The following is an 18,958-nucleotide window of genomic DNA, read 5'->3' as shown; positions in this document are numbered from 1 at the left end:
CTGACAATCAGCGAGAAGGGGATGTCAAAGCCGCTCTTCTTTCGCTCCGAGCTGGCCGTGAAGAGGGAAATTTATAGTACAAAGTAGATTGTAGATTTTACAATCTGTCTTAAGATGTTTTATTTCGCGGCTCTGGAAAATGTGGAATTTCCACAATCTGAATTTTCGATCAAAAGTGATCTTTTGTATGAAAAGTTTAATATTTAAAATGATAAACCCAGGTTTCTGTATCTTGTATCCTACAACTGAACATGTTAAGTTTTGCGTTCCTTATGTTCCGGATGTATGTTCGTGAATTTTAAACTTTGGATGGTGAATTTTTGAGTCAGCCCTTGTATAGAGGATATTCGATTTTCTTTTTCCATTTCTCCAGAGTAAACATGCAATATGCGCTTTTGAGATCGAATTATGAATTCTGGATTGTGGCGTCTAACTTAACGTTCCAGATTATTTTCTGCTATGAATTTTATTTTCTGCTTCGATTTGTTCAGCTTTTGAACTTCGCAGCTCAAATACTAGATTCATAACTATTTTTAAAATCGATTCTGTAATCTAGAGGTTCATTACTGAAACACAAATGAACTATTCCCGTTGAGACCGCACCACTGTTAACATGAAGTTGCTGAAAACTATTTTGTGTTTGTTCGAAAGCCCATGTTGATTGAGTAAAGCAACTGCATTTGGACGATCAAATTGAAGTACACATCGTTAAGTGGAAATTAATACTTTTTTGGACCCTTCGTTTTTCGTCAGAATTTGGCTCACCAAAATTGCACTAACTCTTGAATTTCTTTATGGAATCACCCAAATCAACACTAAACTAACGTATACAACTCTCGTTCTAGATGACCCACATCTTTGATTTCATCTTATTTCATGTAAAAAAGAATAACTTTTTTTGCTGTATGGGCTCATCACTGCGTCCAGAAACATTTTTTTTTTTGTGATATCGCCCGGATGTTTGTTGTGTTCCGCAATATCTCTATTGAGAGTAGGGTGGTTTACCGGTAAAACAAAAACCGGTAAAACCGACTTTTTTTTCAATACCGAAATACCGGTTTTGGAGAGGCGAAAAATTTTTTGATTAAATTCATAAAGCATTGTAAGCCTAATGAATGCTACCCACTTAGGTAGGCGTAACAAATACATGACGGTGTATAAAATAACTTCATTTAGACACAAGTAACATTGAATATTAGTTTACCCATACCCAGGGTGTCGAACAGTTGACATTTGTGCATGACACCTTATCGAAAAATACTGTTGCTTCTCTTGCTGACTTCGACAGCAGCGTTCAACTGTACGCTTCTCTATTTGAGAGAATCGTGAGACTAAAGGCCAACACGGATAGGTAACGATTCTCTTTTGTTTCGATCTCCAGCCGCTTCGATATTTCGACTGTCGCATTGTGCGAATGACAATAATTGGCAATCATGCGACAGTTTAGCACAGTAATAAGATGGAAAATTAATAATTACTATGTATGTATTGCCGTAAAATATCATCAATCGTGTACCACCAGAAAATTTGAATCCTAACTTCTAAACTTTTTCATTCGAAAATAGTTCTCTGTAGCGAAAGTCTCATCCAAATTTAGCATATTTAATCAAAAACAGGTCAATAAAAGCATGAATCTTACAAATTTGATTAACGTCTTCGTGCCCAAATAAAAATCGACGCTAAGTAAATTGATTCCACTTCAATTCGTAATAAATGCAATAATTACCACAGATAGCTACAGTCAATAACACACGAGCCAGAGATTGTCTATACAATAACAACAATATGAAAAGGAGTGAGCGAGAGAATTGTTGTTCATATTGGATTCGTGACAAAAAACAAGAGATAAAGCAGATCGTATGAAAGTTCGGTAGCGGCTACTGTCGCGTAGTGTTTCATTCCACAGTGGTAATCACAAAAATCTCGCTGCTGTCGTGTGATTACTGTAGCGTACCAGTACATTTTTCTACCCTGCCCATTCCTATCTATCAATTTTTATTTCTTTCTTGTTTGTGCTGCTTGGATTCAGACGATGCGTTCGTATGTATCGATAATATGTCAAAAAAAAACTTCATATCAATGAAGCAAAACGTTTATGGGGAGCTCCGTAGCCGCAAGGTTACAGAGTCCGCTTTGATAAGCAGGTGCTCGTGGATTCAAATCTTAGTAGAACCAGGCCATTTGGTTGACAAAGGACTTTAGCTTGGGTTTATTCTCAGGCTTCCCATCTCGTACCCTTTCTTCAATATAAAATCTACAGTACTCTTTTGACTCTCCTTCTAAAAAAAATAAGTCCCTGCTATGATAAAACTGGAGTGAGTAACGTATGAAAAGTTCTCTACAGGAAATTGTTATTAGGCGATATTGTTAGCATGGACAGAGGCTCGGTATAGTAGAGCAGTAAACTTGAAACGAAAAGGTAAAATACTTACACATAAGCGTATCACTCACTTCAATAGTGATACTGCCAATAATATGAAGTGCGGAGTACAGAAAACACCTGGGCAATATCACAATAGATCTAAGCTCTGGTCGCAGCAAGAAGTCCACACATAAAAATAGCAAAATATTTATTATCTAAGTATAACTGCTAATCTCTTTTCACACTCATACTTACACGGACAACTCGTGGGTTTTGAACCTACCAGTTCAACTACAAATTCTGAAAATCATAGTTTGGGGCAGTAATCACAATCATGTCCGCGAAAAAACGCAAGTCATTATTTGTTTTATGCTATTTAAAAGTAAAACTTAAAGAAATATAGAAATATATATTTGGATTAGGAATTCATTTTTTGTTTGGCATCTCCGTGTGCATTGCACAGGTTGCACCTAGTTTTTGACATGTTGCCTCTGATACAAATTGTTTACAGGATGAAATAATTAATCAATACAGAATTTATTCCTGAAAATTACTGCTCCTTATTTTTGAAAAAGCGAAATTCAAATAGCTGTAGCATGGTTAAAGCTTCGTCGCCCAAACCGCAGTGATTTAATTAGCAATAATTCTAGCTGAGAAAAATGTTTTTTCAGGTTCAGCTGAATTTGGACGAACTGTTTAAAGAACATCGAACAGAACAGAGAAGTATTTACCTTCGATTCCTTCGGATTCATAAAATATAAATTCTGGTCTGATCGTCATTTCATTTTCTTCTTCATTCATTTACTCTTCTCAACAGTTTCATATACAGTTTCTCTAAGAATTTTGAAGTTGTTCACTTTTAATAGGGTTTCGGCTTAGCAGTCTCTAAACTCTAGATTTAGAACGAATTTGTTGCTATTCATCCCAACGTTTGAGCATTTGTTGGTGCTTTCATCCGGGGAAACTGTTGAGAGGTGTTATTTTTTACCTCTCAACAGTTTCCCCTGATGAAGGCACCAACAAGTGCTAAAACGTTGGGACGAATAGCAACAAGTTCGTTCTAAATCTAGAGTTTGAAGACTGCTAAGCCGAAACCCTATTATTAGTACCCCCTGCAGTCGATCTCTACCACACAAAGTTATTTACTAATTTAAAACCAAGACCATAGATGCAGATTTTTATTTCAATTTTCTTTCACATCGCCAAACTTGGTTTTAAGTTTTGGGATATAAGAGAAAATGAAATAAAAATTTGCATCTTTCGGAATTATGTTTTCGTTCTTCGGATTCGTTCATTGAAGTTTTACAAACACTGTTAAATCTATCCAGTGTTGTATCTGGATCATATACCACAAGAGATCAAACCAATGGTCGCAGTGGTCCAAATCTTACAAAAAAAATCTGCATCGTAATGAAGCATAGGTACTCAGAAATGCAAAAAACATAATTATGCAGCGACACGTCCATACATGAAACCTGAGGCTCTGGGCAAAAAAAAATTTCAAATCCAAATTAATGTACATATTTAATTATTTTACAGTTTAATTTTTAAATAGTAAAAAGAGAATGACTTGCGTTTTCCCGCAGACCTGATTGGCGCTAGTTCCCTAAATCATGATTCTCAGAATTTTGTAGTTGAACAAGTAGGGTCAAAAGTTACGAGTCGTCCCTGGTTTGTATTAATCCGAAAAAAAATAAAAGTACCAGTTTTACCGGTTTTTACTTTTTATTAATACCGAAATACCGGTTTTTCAAAAAGTCGGTAATACCGACCACCCTAATTAAGAGTAAGTGACATGACTATTATAATTCGTGCTTGTCTGTATGCTCTTCCTTTTAACGCTTACTATTCCGAACCTCTGGCAAATATTATCGCCAATTACAATTCCCTGGCCCTTTGATCAGTTTCACTGTGAGGGGCATTTGTTTGTGTCAAGAGGCGTTGCAAAGCGAGCGAAAAACAAAACTTTTCTCCTTCTTTCTGCTTGAGAACGAGATATATGCTACACTCAAAATATGTTTTACGTTATTGTTACGTGAAATTTCCTGTACTTATTCATTTTCTGTCAGTTTTCATGATTTATGTGACAAACATAACATCTACGTGAAAATCACATGCATACTATGTTTTATCACGTAGTATCTACGTGAACTTGGCAACGTCAAACAGAATGAACTCTCCGTGCGAAAATATACAAGAATCAAAATGGCAAAGCTGTTGTGTAATTCGGTCTCTGAACATAAAATTGATTTCACCGGTGGCTTGCCAATGAGTGAGATTTAGAAAAACCATAATTCGACATGGAATCTTTAGTTTACAGTTTTGCACAGATTCAGTTCAAAGATCCAGGAGTTACCTGAACATAAACAGTAGCAGCTAACAGTAATTATCGACGGTGAATGTCTTAATATTTGTCAGTTTTTATGTCGTTCAATCCATTTTCGAGTTGGAAATTTTGCATACCCGTGCGGTTTATCTAGCGACATATTTCAAAAAATTCTGAAATCTAATTTCTCTCTTAAGAATTTGGGAAACTACAATCGAAATTTATACGTTTCATAAAACGTAGTAGCTATCCGTTAATCAAATGCTTTTCACTTACCCGGTAGTTAAATTCTACGTGAAAATCACATGAAACGCATATGTCTACTGAATAATATTCACAGGATAAATCATCTCACCAGATCATGAACTCAAATGACAATCACGTAGAATCTACGTGAAAATGACAGTGGAAAATATTCACATAACTTTTCCGGTAATCATGACGTGAAAATTATTTTGAGTGTACGCTTCTCATTTTTTGCACACACGCTATTGAGGTACTCTTCATTCGTCATGCATACCCCTGAGAAGCAGCAAACGTGTACCGGCACGCAAAAACTTTTTTGTATTGCTACTCAGCGACTGTAGAATAGTGCACGAGCTCCTGCTTGCGAGTAGAAGTACTCGACTAAAATTACTCGACCAGGAGGAGTGCTCGAAAAAAGGTGCTCGAACATCAAATTGCTTTCTTCGTGTACCCGGTTTTGCTGGTGGTCTTGTGATTGTAGAATAATGTGAACTAGAACCGAATTGTAAATATACACCCAAAGCGTGCGAAAGTCAGTGGACGAATGAATGATGATGTGATAAAACAAACCCGTGTGATTGTCTCAAATACCTACGGAGAGGACCAACGCGACAAGTAGGCGGGGCCACGCACACGGTATCATGAAAGAAAATTAAAAAAAAAGGTTGAGCTGCGCTGCGCGTTGTTTTTAAGGGTATAAAGACGAACGTGGCGCTCGAAGTGCAATAGTTTCCCGTCAATTGTTCAATCGTCAACAAACTCGCCATTAAGATGGCATCGAGACGGCATAGCAGCCAAGTTTAGCCTCCCGTACTATTGCTGTTACCAGGAGAGCTAGCCGAGTACGCTGGGTCCGAAGCTAAAACTAATAGGAAATACACTAGCTCAAAGTGAATTGTTTCGTTGCTCCTGCCAAGTACAAACTACAAGTGGCCTTTCTCAAGGCGACAAACATGTGCTTGAAGCAACGCTGAATTTTCTTGCGTTTGCCGTCTGCGGTCAAAAAATCAATACTAAAAAAGCGGGATTTCAAAGTTTTTATCACTATTAGCAACGTTCTGGTGAGTGGCAGAAAAATAATAAGTACTTCAGTTGGATAATTTTGAAGCACTAAAAAACAAGCGCCGTCCGCTACGGAAACCATACAAACATTAAATCGTCGCCTGCTGTGCGGCAGCAAGTCTGCTTGCGATCCGGTTTTCAGTAAATCAGTGATCGGATGAACAATGAAGACTAAATTTTTGCACGCTAGTTTTTATATGCGACCAATGACCGTTATGCTTCCGGTGGGCGTGTCGTTGTGCGCTCGATCGAACGAAGCAACAACAATAACGACAAAGCGTTTACAAAGTCAAATCGTTTGTATACTTTAGCGTCGACTGTGCTGGGGAAGTTTTTGTATTGCTGCATTGCGGGCACGCGATTGGTTGACTGTTGGCTATAAATTTAACCCACTTTACTATGAAAAAATGTTCCAAAAACTATTTTCATAAACTAGAGAAATTTGTCCTCTATCCAACTATATATCAATGACTAACCATGATAGTTGTGGGTAGCAACCGAAACACATACGTATCTGCAGACGGTATAGGAGGGTATTCGTTTGTTTGGTAGTAGAATTGAATGGAAACATAACCTATTCTCAATATTCAATTCAATATGGCTGCCGAATTTCATATGGCGCAAGCCAGTTTCGATGTTTGCAAATAAAGGCCCTGTCTCTCCTCTTTTCATAGATATGTTGATTTGTGTAATTGATATTTTTCAGCGCTTTGGCATGAAAGCGAGAATTAATGTTTGTAATAAATATTCCACTACCATGCAATGTTCATTCTCACTTTCTTCGTATTTTGATCAGAGCCTGACAAAGTCATTTTCAATTAACAATTATCAGGTTATAGTGACGCTTTGACCAGTCGCTTTCAATTGAAAAGCTTCTGTATCATTCTCAAGATCTTCGTGAGTCACATGAAAACTACTCGGAAGCTCTTGCTTTAAGTTTGACAACTGAAGAGCTAAAAACTGATACAAATGCGTTTCAATTGAAAGAAAAGATTATCACCGTCACTCTCACATGACAATGAGCGCTAACGGAGACAGGGGGCTTCCACACAGTACTTTGTGCAAATATATGGACGAGGGAGAAAAGAAAACCGTAGCGATATGAAACGAGAACACCAAAACCAGATTCACAATCCGAAGTGGTTACGCAGTGCCAGTGATCAACAGTGAAAAAAAATTTGATCGGAATTTGCGTGACGTATTTATTGGATGCCATTGCCGTTTTAACTGCGGCTTGCGGTATTAGGAAACTATCATCAATCGACGCGATGCGGTCCTAGTTTCAATTGAGACGCTGAAGGAAAAGAAACAGTCTCTCTTTCCGTCACTCCCTCCGTCAATTGAAATAATCATCAGTTTCAATGGAAAGGATCCGATGAACAACAGACGGACATAAGAGAAAGAAGTGGTTCGATGACATCAGCCGGAAGGAATCAAGTGAAAATGAAACTGTTCGAATCGAAGTGACAGCGCGGAATAATCAGTTTCATTGTTTTGTTTCGAAAATGATGAGCCTTGATTTTGATGTATTGTTAGTTTTGAGTTCTGATTTCGAATTCTACATTCTGAACTTCTGGTATCCTTAAGTATAGATTCAGGTTTTTGATTCTAGATATCGTGTTCTGAATTGTAGATTTTGGAATCTGCAATAAAAAAAAATATTTCGTGACTCTAAAGAAATGTGGAATTTCTGAAATCTTAGTTTTAAAATAAATTTTCAAGGATTTTATATTTAAAACATTAATCTAAGCTTTCTGTATATTGTCTAGCCTCAGGGTTTAGTTTCATATTTCAAACTGCCTGTAAAGCCATGGGATTTCATTTATCCAGGATTTCAAGTGATGAATTCTGGGTCCAGTCCCTGAATTTTGAGCTTTCGATTGAAGGATTTAAACATCATTTCTAATTCGAACTTTAAAATTGGATAAATTTTGCTAGACTGCAAGATTCTATTTATTATCTGTATTCTATATCAGAATTAAACATTTTTTGACCTTTGGTTCTGATTTTAGTTTCGAGATATTTTTTGCATTCGATTGAGGCTCAGTATTTTTGTTGCAGCTGCTAGTCTAAGACTCGGTACTGAGACCAAAACAACTGGTTGAAACTCATGTGGAGTGAAAAATTTAAAGTTTGAGTCAATAAAATTTTGTATTGTTTTTAAATTTGTTAATCGAGATTCCAGATTTTTCTATGATTCTGGTTTCTGACTTCCATTCCTGATTTAAGATAACTGAATCTGAATTTCTGAGATTCAGGTTCTGGATTCTAGATTACAGAATACGTATAGTGACCTCTGGTTCGCTATTGTTGGTGAAATGTCTTAATTCCGATTTGTATATTTCATATTCTAGAATTCGAAATTCGAAAATTCAAATTTTGGATTCTAAATTTTTCTTCCAGTACTCTAAATTTACCTTTCAGGTTCTGGATTCTCAATGTTAAAACTCAAATTCTTTAAATGTGAAATTTGAATTGTAGATTCCGCATTTGTTTTTAAATTTCAATCGCCAGTTAAAGGCAAAATGGAATTTATTGTTCAGATTCAAAATTTTCTTAACTGGATTATGAGTCTTAGATGTTACGTATTAGGTATTAGAGTTCTGGTTATCGCATTTTAAATTTTAGATGATACAAATTGGACTTCGAATTCCGTGATTTTAATACTAGAAATTAGACTCAAATCCTAAACATTCAATTACTGTTCGGTAATTTTTGTTCCAAATCATGCAATTTTCAAGTACAGATTTTTCACCCTGATGGACTTTGTACTCTGAAAACTTTCCTTTAAACGTAATTCGTACTAAGCTCATGCAAACGTGATTATCTGATTGAAATTCATAAAACAAAAACTTATGAAACAAGCCTGTAATGTTGTGGACACTTTGAAAAAAAAAAATTGCTACGGGAATTAGTTTTGGAATAAAAAAGTTTTCGAGATGTAATTTTGCTCTACCGGTAATATTTTCCATCAACAACTGCTGTTCTTTCCTGCTCAAGATATAAGCGAATACTTACACATGCGGGGGGGCTTCGAAAAAGTGTCGCTTCCGGTACTCCTTAACATCATCCTCCGTGTAGATGGGCAACTCCTTGTACGGATTGACGGATATTAAAACGTGGCCAATGTAGGTCTATATGTCAGCGCCGACGAAACGAGAACGCAACAACAATAAAAAAAGAATAAAGACAAATAAAATCGTTTGGCAAACCTATCGTAATTTAACCCAGTTCGCATGTAACTGAATCCAGCGGCTGGCGACGAACAAAAGGGATTAAGGTATCAAATGGCGAATGTGTCGCTGACCTTTGCTTGACTATGCAACTGCGGTGTGGTTTCAAGTATAATCGCCACCCCTAGCACCACATCATGTCACAATCGCCACAAACACAAAAGGTTTACCGACTGCTGAAGTCAGTTCACTTCAAGTCAGATTAGTAATATTCAACTTACATAAATTAAATTTTCCTGGAAGCGTTTCTTCAGATTATCGATGAAGGCATCCTCGCTCTGGTAATTTTCGAGTAGGACTTGATCCTGAAGTCCTACTCGGTCTCGATCATGAAGTCCTCGCTCCATGTTGGTGTGTAATTTTGGCGAGTTGCTGGAAGAGAAAAAAACGATCGATCAGTTTAGTTTCTGCGTTTACTTTAAACTGTCGTGATTATAGGTCGCAATTTATTATCCTCCGATCGATTTCTCGAGACTCAAATTTATAGCCTATTAAGCACTCGTTATCTATAATTTATAATCGGGGATTAAATGTTCGTAAAATATTTCTTCATACAACGACGGCCTCTAGGATGATCACATGTGGAATACTACAGCGATTTATTTGTCTAGAACCAAATCAATCAACGATTAAGCTTCGATACCTGGGCCTTGGTTTATTGCCCAGATATTAGAGCTACACGATCAATTTGATCCTAGTGCGCTTGCAAACCAACAAACCATAACCATAAAACTTGGTTTCTCGACGGATGGCTATGCAGCGCTCAACCGCCGCTTACAATGTTTACGGCCGCGAAAGTAATAGCCTAATTGTAGTGTGATGAAATTTGCCAGTGTCGTAAATTGGCTTAGTTTGTGAAAATAAGTTTATTGTGCCGCCGTCTGTGGGCGAGCAACCGTTTATGATAAGTTAGCTGTCAAACTACGAGAGTTGTTTTTTTCGGATTTACAAGAGTACATGCTTTAACAGAACTTTGCAATTAGGCGTGAATGTTGTTAGCAATTTGTACACGTGTTTGCACAATAAAAAATCAAAATGTCAGTATTGAGGTGATTTGGAAGCTTGCTCGAACTTATGCGAAATTTCGTTGGAAACTATGAAGGCGTGAAAAGTGATTTGTTTTCTCTTGTCGGAAACTCTTGCTCGTGCCGGAAACCATAACAATATCAGCATCTCTGATAACGTCATTTTTATTATCGTATCATTAAGTTTGATGAATTTCAGTTTAAAATTCAGTTTTGTTACGATAAAATTAAATTTCAAAAGAGTGTGCAGTTAACGGCACCCTGTTGTAAAACGACTTTCAAATCTTGTTCAATTCCTGGAAGCTATAAAAATGCGAATTTTTCATCACCAGTCTATTCGAGAATACTGACGACACTGAATTTCTTGAAGATTATTGTGTAAAAAGATTCATGAAACATGACAACAGAGCATTAGCAATCTGGAATATTCGAAACTTATTTGGGTACCAGCTGTAAAAAAGTTTCGAAAAATAAGTAAATGAGAAAAAACGACCTAAAATTACAAAATGTTCTAACAGCCAGCAGGGCATCCTAAAAATTAGACGAACAAAATATTAAACTGCGCGCGGAATGTTCATCAACTCCAACAATAATAGTTGCATAAATAATAATCGAAGTTTCCTAGTGTTCAATGAATTATGCAGGGAAAAATGCAACCTTGGGCTTATAACATGAGTTCATCCACTTACATCATTCTGCAGGTAGCTTACAGCTTCACGTTAATTTCAACTCACAATATTTATTATACCCATAAAATAAGTTGAATCTTGTCGACTTATCTAACGACAACCGAAACTAAAGTCGCCTCTTCTTTTCACATCTCACTCATAGATCTTCCAACTGAACTAACCAAACTAAACTTATTTCGAAATTATCGAGAATTCATTCGTACACGAAGACGTTCTTGAACAATATAAATGTCAATCTTGTTTTTATCTGGAATGTGCGAAATTCGTCACCCACACACGAGTAATCCCCATAGTGATTTGAATTTCACAATGTTTTTTTTTTCTGAGTGAAGCAGCACGCAAACTAAAACAAATTGAAGATATGTTCACCTACATGCGCAATCTCTTTTCTTCCAGGCAGAAATTTATTGTTTCCGTGATTTCAGAGCCTGATGTCAGTTCCTATCTTATAAGATAAATAAAATAAAAATGCGGATAATGCGTCATAAAAATAACTGGCCATAAAATGCAACACCTTTCTTCTATTGACCCCAATCAGAACAATATTAGTCTGTACTTGAAGATAAACAACAGGCCATAATCGAGTGAAGTGAACGCACATGTAGTGCCTTCTATTTCTGGCAAGTGACATCGGTGTGTGATAAAAGAACTCTATAATATAGAGATTTTACACACTGGCTACTTAGACACGAAAAACAGGGTGACCGGAAGCCGGACCTTGTTTGTAAAGTGACGGAGTATTTTTGTTTTGTTTTTGATGATTGAAATGAGATCATGAACGACATTAAAACTGGCTTTTTCCTCAGTCAGTTTTGCACCAATTCGAGCTTAGTCAGTTTTATTTTAAGGTGGTAATTTCTGTAGCACAGATTTATGGATTAGTGCGCGCTGCATTATTGTAAAAATTGAAGCTTCTGTAGGACTTATAAAATGACAATAATTTAATAGATAAATTGAAAACTGAAACTCTTTTTTACTGAAATAAATGTTATCGTCAAAGCAAAACTGAAAATGGCACCTGTTATGAAAATACATTGTCACAGCCCAATGACTTGTCTGATACACTGGAAACTAAACGGGATTTGTTTTTTAATTTCTGAATTTTTGACATACACTAAAGTCGCTTTCGGGGGATACATGCCGCGTAAAAAAAACCGCGTAAATTCCGGAATCTGCGTAAAAAACCGCTTGAATTCCGGAATCCGCGTAAAAAAACCCGCGTGAATTCTGCAATCCGGGTGGAAAAAATACTGCGTAAATTCCGGAATCCGTGTAAAAAACGCATAAATTCCGGAATCTGCGTAGAAAAAACCGCGTAAATTCCGGAATCTGCGCAAAAAAAATCCGCGTAAAAAACGACCTTAGTGTATTTGATATTCTTGACTAACACTCATTTTTGACGTTTTTTTTTTTGGTTTGGGATATTTTTCACATCATTGTCAATGTTGTTGTTTTTGACATTTTTAATATTCCTGACAACTTCAAGGGAAATACGGCTTTTTCAGTCTTGAGGGTTTATCAAAACGCTACTATGTCTTATGTCCGACGTTTCGGCCTTGGCCTTCCTCAGGGGGTATACAGTTGTACCGTTTTTAATTCAGCGTTCAAAGCTTTAAGATAGGTTGTCATAGCTATCGATAGGTTCTCTTTCAAAGTACCACATCACAAAGCACGATGCGTTGGTGGATTTCATTCGTTTTCTCGGGCTTTTTATCGCACCTCTGATGACACCAAGATGGACTGGATATATGGAGAGCCAGGACTAGATATATGGAGAGTCCATGTTGGTGTCATCAGAGGTGCGATAAAAAGCCCGAGAAAACGAATAAAATCCACCAACGCATCGTGCTTCGTGATGTGGTACTTTGAAAGAGAACCTATCGATAGCTATAACAAACTACCGTAAAGCTTTGTACGCTGAACGAAAAACGGTACAACTTTATATCTCCTGAGGAAGACCAAGTCCAAAGGCCGAAAAGTCGGACATAAGACATAGTAGCGTTTTGATACATCCTGAAGACCAAAAAACCCGTATTTCCCTTGAAATTTCATGTAACAGTCATCTTTAAATTTCAATTCTGACATCTATCGACCATTTTTGCACACATGTTCCTATGGGCTGAAGATGTCATTTTGTGCTATGAGTAAATCAGTTTTTTAAAATACCACTAACTCTTGAAAAAAGCCTGTGTAAAAATGGTATTTATGATTACAAATATCTGTAGAGCCATAACGGTTTGTTTTATCGGTGTGGCATCTTCGCAAAGCTGTATATTTTTTAAGTACAAAATTCTATAACTTTGCCGAGACACTATACCGATCAAACAATCTTCTGAAAATATTATTATCATTAGAAGGCTATGCCCCCAAAGTTGGATTTCCCGTTAGCATAAAGAACTTTGTGCTGACATAAAAATAAAATTTACTGAGCCTGCTAATGATAAACATAATTTTAAAGCCAAAAACTTTTTTCGGATCGGTATAGTTTCTCCGGCAACGTTATAGATAATAATTTTGTCCTTAAAAATAAATATATATATATCGTGAAAAAAATTTCAAGTTTTGTTTTTTGGGAAATTTTAACTCTTTATTTTGTATTTCTCCGATTTCGTTTTTGCATTGTATACAAAAATACAAATTTATCATTTACAATTTGCCGAATACGTCGTAAGGACTAATTAAACTGTTCTGGCTCTTAAAATTTTTATCACTAGCTGACCCGGCAAACTTCATTGCGCCCATTTTTTCCCTAATCAATCAATTTTAAACATTTCAAATTGATTCCACATACGTCCAAAAATTGACCTTGCGTTTTTTTAAGTCTGCAAATGCATGACAAATCGGGTATTTGGTATGTTCAAACTTAAAAGACAAATCGTTGAAATGATTGGTTTTACAAAAATGAGAACAATCTCGTCCTAGAGTTTGCCTTAAAGTATCTTTACATGTAAAATATTGGTTTTTAGATGCTTTACGTCGAATCGTTAAGGCATGTGGAGTCAATCTCTGGCCTCTGGAAATTATTCTGGTTCCCGAAATACTCACATGTGATAATTTTTAACTGTTTTCCTGAAACTTATAATTCATATTGGTGTCTGGCGTCGGTTTTTGGCATTTATGCATCATCCCAATTTCGTCGGGAGTACCCCTATTCTGCCGTGAGATGACATTGTGACGTAGATCCAAGTGATCAGTTTTTCAGTGCGGCCCAAAAACGAAAGAATTCTTCGTCACTTTTGTATGAAAATGTGTGCCAACGTCACTTTGTTTTTTTTTTTGATTTTATGCAACGTACGGATAAGTAACAACGAAAAGAAATATACCAAAAGATAGGTCTTCGAATAATGAACAAATTGGCATGAAAAACTCATATTCCAGAAAGTGGCACTTACGTCACTTTGTCATCTCACGGCAGTATTGGGTGTTGTTCAGTCAATTTCGAATATTTTTCCAGAAACTGGGAGTCACCAATTCTCAATGGTGTTAGCAATCGATTTTTGATCTCATGTGCATCATGTGATTACGGAATAAGCCCATATTGGATTTCATGTTGTTGTTTTTTCAGAAACCGGTAGTCGCCATCTTGGATTCCAAAATGGCGTCTGGAGTCAATTTCCGATCTCTTGGCATCGTTGAGGTTTTGGAATTACCCATATTAGGTGGTATCCAGGCATTTTGGCTGTTTTACAGATACCAGAAGCTTTCATCTTGGATTCAAAAATGACATCTAGAATCGACTTTTGGCTTCTGTTTATCATCCCGATCATTCCAGGCGGAACTCAAGGCCGGTAAAATAGGTTTTTGGTTCCGAAAAACCTTCACATGTCAGTTTTCATTCTATATGCTTGATTAATTCTAGAGTTGTGCAGAAATTTTTTGCTTCATTTGTATGGGAGCCCTCCTCACACCTCCAGGGACGGCTGTGCTTCATCCCGATCATTTTAAACTGTTTTCCGGAAAACTGGTTAAAATAGGTGTTTCATTTGTGTGAGATGTATAGGTCTTTACTGTAGGGCCACTTGCAGGGAACCAGCAGGCGTTGAGAAAAGTGACAGCCAGTGTTGAGACGGTTTGCCTATCTATCTCTTTTTTTTCTCTCTGTGCGGACTCATCACTGCGACCAGAGACATTTTGACCTATTGTGATATTGCCCAGGTGTTTTCTGTACTCCGCACTTCATATTATTGGCAGTATCACTATTGAAGTGAATGATACGCTTTTTTTTATTTATATCCGTGCTTGTGTGTGAGAGTTTACCCTTACATTTCAAGCTTACTGCTTTACTATACCGAGCCTTTTTTCTATCCTACCAATATCGCCAAATTACAATTGCCTGAACTGAGGCTACACCTAACGTTCCTCTCTGGCCAGGTTTATTCTAAGAGGAACTTTTGATGTCAAGAGGAAGGAGTATTATCGAAACCTCGTTCCTCGTGCCAATATCGCCAATTACAATTCCCTGTAGAGGGTAAATATTTCTGAAATCAGTTTTATTGTAAGAAGGACTTATTTTGTCAAGATGAAGGAGTCTTATCGAACCTCGTTCCTCCTACCAACACCGCGTCACAATCACAATTCCCTGAAGAGGCACTCAATGTTACACCTCTGGTCAGGTTTATTATAAGTAGGACTTATATTTTTGTCAAGAGGAAGGAGTCGTATCGAAACCTCGTTCCTCCAGCCAAGACCGCGTCATAATTACAGTTCCCTGAAGAGAACTATTATACGTTACTCAGAACAGTTTTATCATAAGAGGGACTTTTTTGATAGGATGAAAGTCAGCAAGGGTATTATAGAATTCAGCTTGAAGGAAGGGTACATAGTGGAGAGCCTGAGAATGAACCCATGTTAAAGTCCTTTGACAACCAAATGGCCTGATTCTACTAAGATTCGAACCCACGACCACTCGCATATCAAAGCGGACTCTGTTACCTTGCGGCTACGAAGCTCTCTTATCTATCTCTTAGTTATAACATTGAAGTGTTCGGAATTTGTATCGAAGCCGAGTTTTGAATTCTCGTTAATTTCATGAACAAAACATGTTTGAATCTATGTAAGTAGCACTTAATTGGAACAACAACAAAATAACCAACATGTTAAACTTTTAAGATGAACGAGAAAACTCATTTTTCGTTGATTTTTTAGTGCAAGAAGTTACATCATAGCCTAAGTATTCGAAATTTGATGTAGTACAGTAGTTGCCACTAACCGATAAAGGGTTAGAACTTAGAACATTCACATGCCAATTTTGACTCCATTTGCTTGTTTATTTTTCGAGCTATGCAGAAATTTGTGTTTCATTTGTATGGGAGCTCGCCCTTCCAGACAAGGATACCAAATATGCAGATTTGTCTGCAAAACGCAGATTTTGGGAGTCCATGTGCAGATTTTTATTGATTTACAGATATTTGCAGTTTTTCCACGGTTTCTGCAGATTTTTCCACGGTTTCTGCAGAGTCTCCTTATATTTGCGCAGATTTTATTAAAATGTGTTCTGATTTTTAAAGATTTTTGCCTGCGTGAGCGAATTTTTTTCGAATCACGAATAGATTTTTTACAGATTTCGGGCACGTTTTTGCGGTTTTTCGAGCAGTTGCAGACATTTTTCAAAAACATCTGGCATCTCTGCTTCCAGAGGAGGTAGGGGTCTCAAGCTATCATAGAAACCATACCCAGTGCCGAAAACCCCTACATACAAATTTTCACTCCAATCAGTTCAGTCGTTTTCAAGTCTATGTGGATCAGACAGACAGAACTCCACTGATAGCACAAAATGGCATCTTTAACTCGTAGAAACACCTGTGCAAAGCTTCAGCAAAATCAAAAATGAAAAAGAAAAATATTAAAATTGACACATTTTTTACGGAGTTGCTCATTTTCTATGTATTTTTAAGTTATTTGAACAAGTAAAAAGCCAAATGTATGCATTTCCTAATCCGTGCATAGTTACAACTATTTCAATGTAAAATAACTGTGGATATTTTACTGAAATAAACTACGAGTACCAGTCATTCCGCCTCCTTTGTTCTAAATACATATTTCAGAATAAATATGGTCCATTTAGGGTTGAGCAATGAATTTTAAAACTAATGCTAACTTTTTGGTTATTATTTAGACATTGATCGGCCGCTATTTTATTGAAAAAAGTCACTAAAATCACTATTAACTTACCCCAAGTCCGCTACTAGCCCTGCATATCTAACACTTCGACATTTTTAACATTTTTCACATATTGACAGTTTTGACAATCTTGGTATTTCGAATATATTTGACATTTTAAACATTCTTGTCGCAACGGTATTTTTTTCACATTTCTTGCGTTTTATTTTGACATTTTTATATTTCTGACATGTTTAACTTTTTTTTCTCTTCGACATTTTTGGTAATTTTTAAATTTTTGTTGATTTGCATAATCTTCACATTTTTGACAGTTTTGTTATTTTTGACATTTAAATCCGAAACAGTCGCATAAAAATTAAATATTGAAATTTTGGTTAAAACTAGTTTAGAATGCAATATTTTTATATGCAAAACTTCATCATAAGTGTTTCTACAAAAAAAAAATAGGCGCGGTCGTGGAAAATCCAGACCAATTCCACAGGTGAACAACACGAAACAGCTGGGAATCGACCATACAATCGTGTTTCGTGTGGTGAAATCGTGCAAGGAGACGAAGACGACCTAGCGACGAGCTGACAGCGGAAAAAAAGCGGAGGCGATCGATCCCCTAAAGGTGAGGCATTATTTCAAGCGCAATCCGAACCTTTCGATTCGGGACGTGGCCAAGGTCAATTCTGCCATCTGATTAGTCCAGTAGACAATAAAGCGGAGCGGACTTCATGTCCTCTAGGTAAAAAAGGCGCTTAACCGAATCGGCAAATAGAATACTGTTACCAAATCTCGCGCCAGGAAGCTGCACCCCGAATGGTTGGTGCAGCCAAAATGTACCTTAATGGGCTATCAGATTTACATTAAAGTGGACACCAATCAGATCTCCGGCCAGAAATTTTTCGTCGGCAAGCCTCGTTTAGATGTTCCGGAGAAGTTGCGGGAAAAGAAGGTCGACAAATTTCCAAGAAATACACTCTGTTTTGGCCGCAGATTTCGCCAATAGCGAGCTCCGTAAACAAGAAAGGTCTTCAAAAAACGACCAGGATTTGAAAAAGTGTAGATGAAACTGTGTAAGAAAAATGGCCCAACTGTTGCACAGGAATTGATGGATAGCGTTAAGCCTAAGGTGCAATATATGCAAAGTAACTTTGCAAAAACATAGCTAATACCGATGTGTTTATTTAATCCCTGAGAGTTTAAAAATTTTGCGTCTTAAAATGAGTTTTTGGTGATTATTTCTGCATGTTTTATTTTTTCGAGTACGGTCTATATATTCTCTTATCGTTTAAGCCATTTATCAAAAGTATCTGAAACATGTGGAAATTTTGCTCAGGAAGAATTTATTCTAAAGAATGCATCGTAATTATTTTAGTCCTATTCCAGTGTTTTCAGAATAGGGGGTCTGATTTCTTTTCGTAACAATACAAGGTCTCTTACTTCGTCGTGGCATTTTTAGGTTATACGACACTGACTTATTGACAAATTGTCACATTGTTTCGAACAATGGTTCTGACCTTAAAATTATGAATGCTGTTAGGAGACAATCCCTATTCGGATTGGAAAAAATACTCTGCCATTTCAAACTCCAGTCACGTACTCGCAATTTGCACCTCGTCAGATTTTATTTATCACAAACTTATTATCAAAGGGATTAAAGCACCTCTCTTCGGAATCTAGTCTGTGAGCGTCCAATACCACTTGTTGGACAGTACAAATAGATTGTACACCCGGAATCGGCCACTCATGTACATTTGCACACATTTACCTCAGACAATTACGAAAAAACAATTAATCGTTATCAGTCGAGCTGATTGCCTTCTCGATAATAATTACGGGAAGGAAAATTTACCCTCGAACTACAAATGGAACGAGGGCCATTAAGTGAAATAAGTTCCTTTTGCGGT

General features: G+C 36.9%; 1 protein-coding gene across 9 annotated transcripts in view; it reads right to left on the bottom strand.

Moving 5' to 3' along the window:
• LOC129724866 (unconventional myosin IC) overlaps window positions 1-18,958 on the bottom strand; it is an 85,547-nt gene that overhangs the window by 12,135 nt on the left and 54,454 nt on the right. For 8 of the 9 annotated variants that reach the window (XM_055680120.1, XM_055680122.1, XM_055680126.1 and 5 more), the window contains 2 exons: window positions 9,451-9,601; window positions 9,015-9,130 (listed from right to left, as the gene is read on the bottom strand). In XM_055680120.1, the coding sequence (XP_055536095.1) occupies window positions 9,015-9,130; window positions 9,451-9,576 (242 nt within the window). In that variant the 5' untranslated portion in view covers window positions 9,577-9,601. Of the gene's footprint in view, window positions 1-9,014; window positions 9,131-9,450; window positions 9,602-10,943; window positions 11,111-18,958 lie in introns of those variants that run through there. The other variant, XM_055680119.1, reaches the window with a different exon arrangement.

The sequence above is a fragment of the Wyeomyia smithii genome, chromosome 2 (genome assembly GCF_029784165.1).
Source record: "Wyeomyia smithii strain HCP4-BCI-WySm-NY-G18 chromosome 2, ASM2978416v1, whole genome shotgun sequence".
NCBI classification, from domain to species: domain Eukaryota; kingdom Metazoa; phylum Arthropoda; class Insecta; order Diptera; family Culicidae; genus Wyeomyia; species Wyeomyia smithii.
Note: the sequence above shows the minus strand (reverse complement) of the source record. Positions and strands in the feature narration are given on the sequence as shown.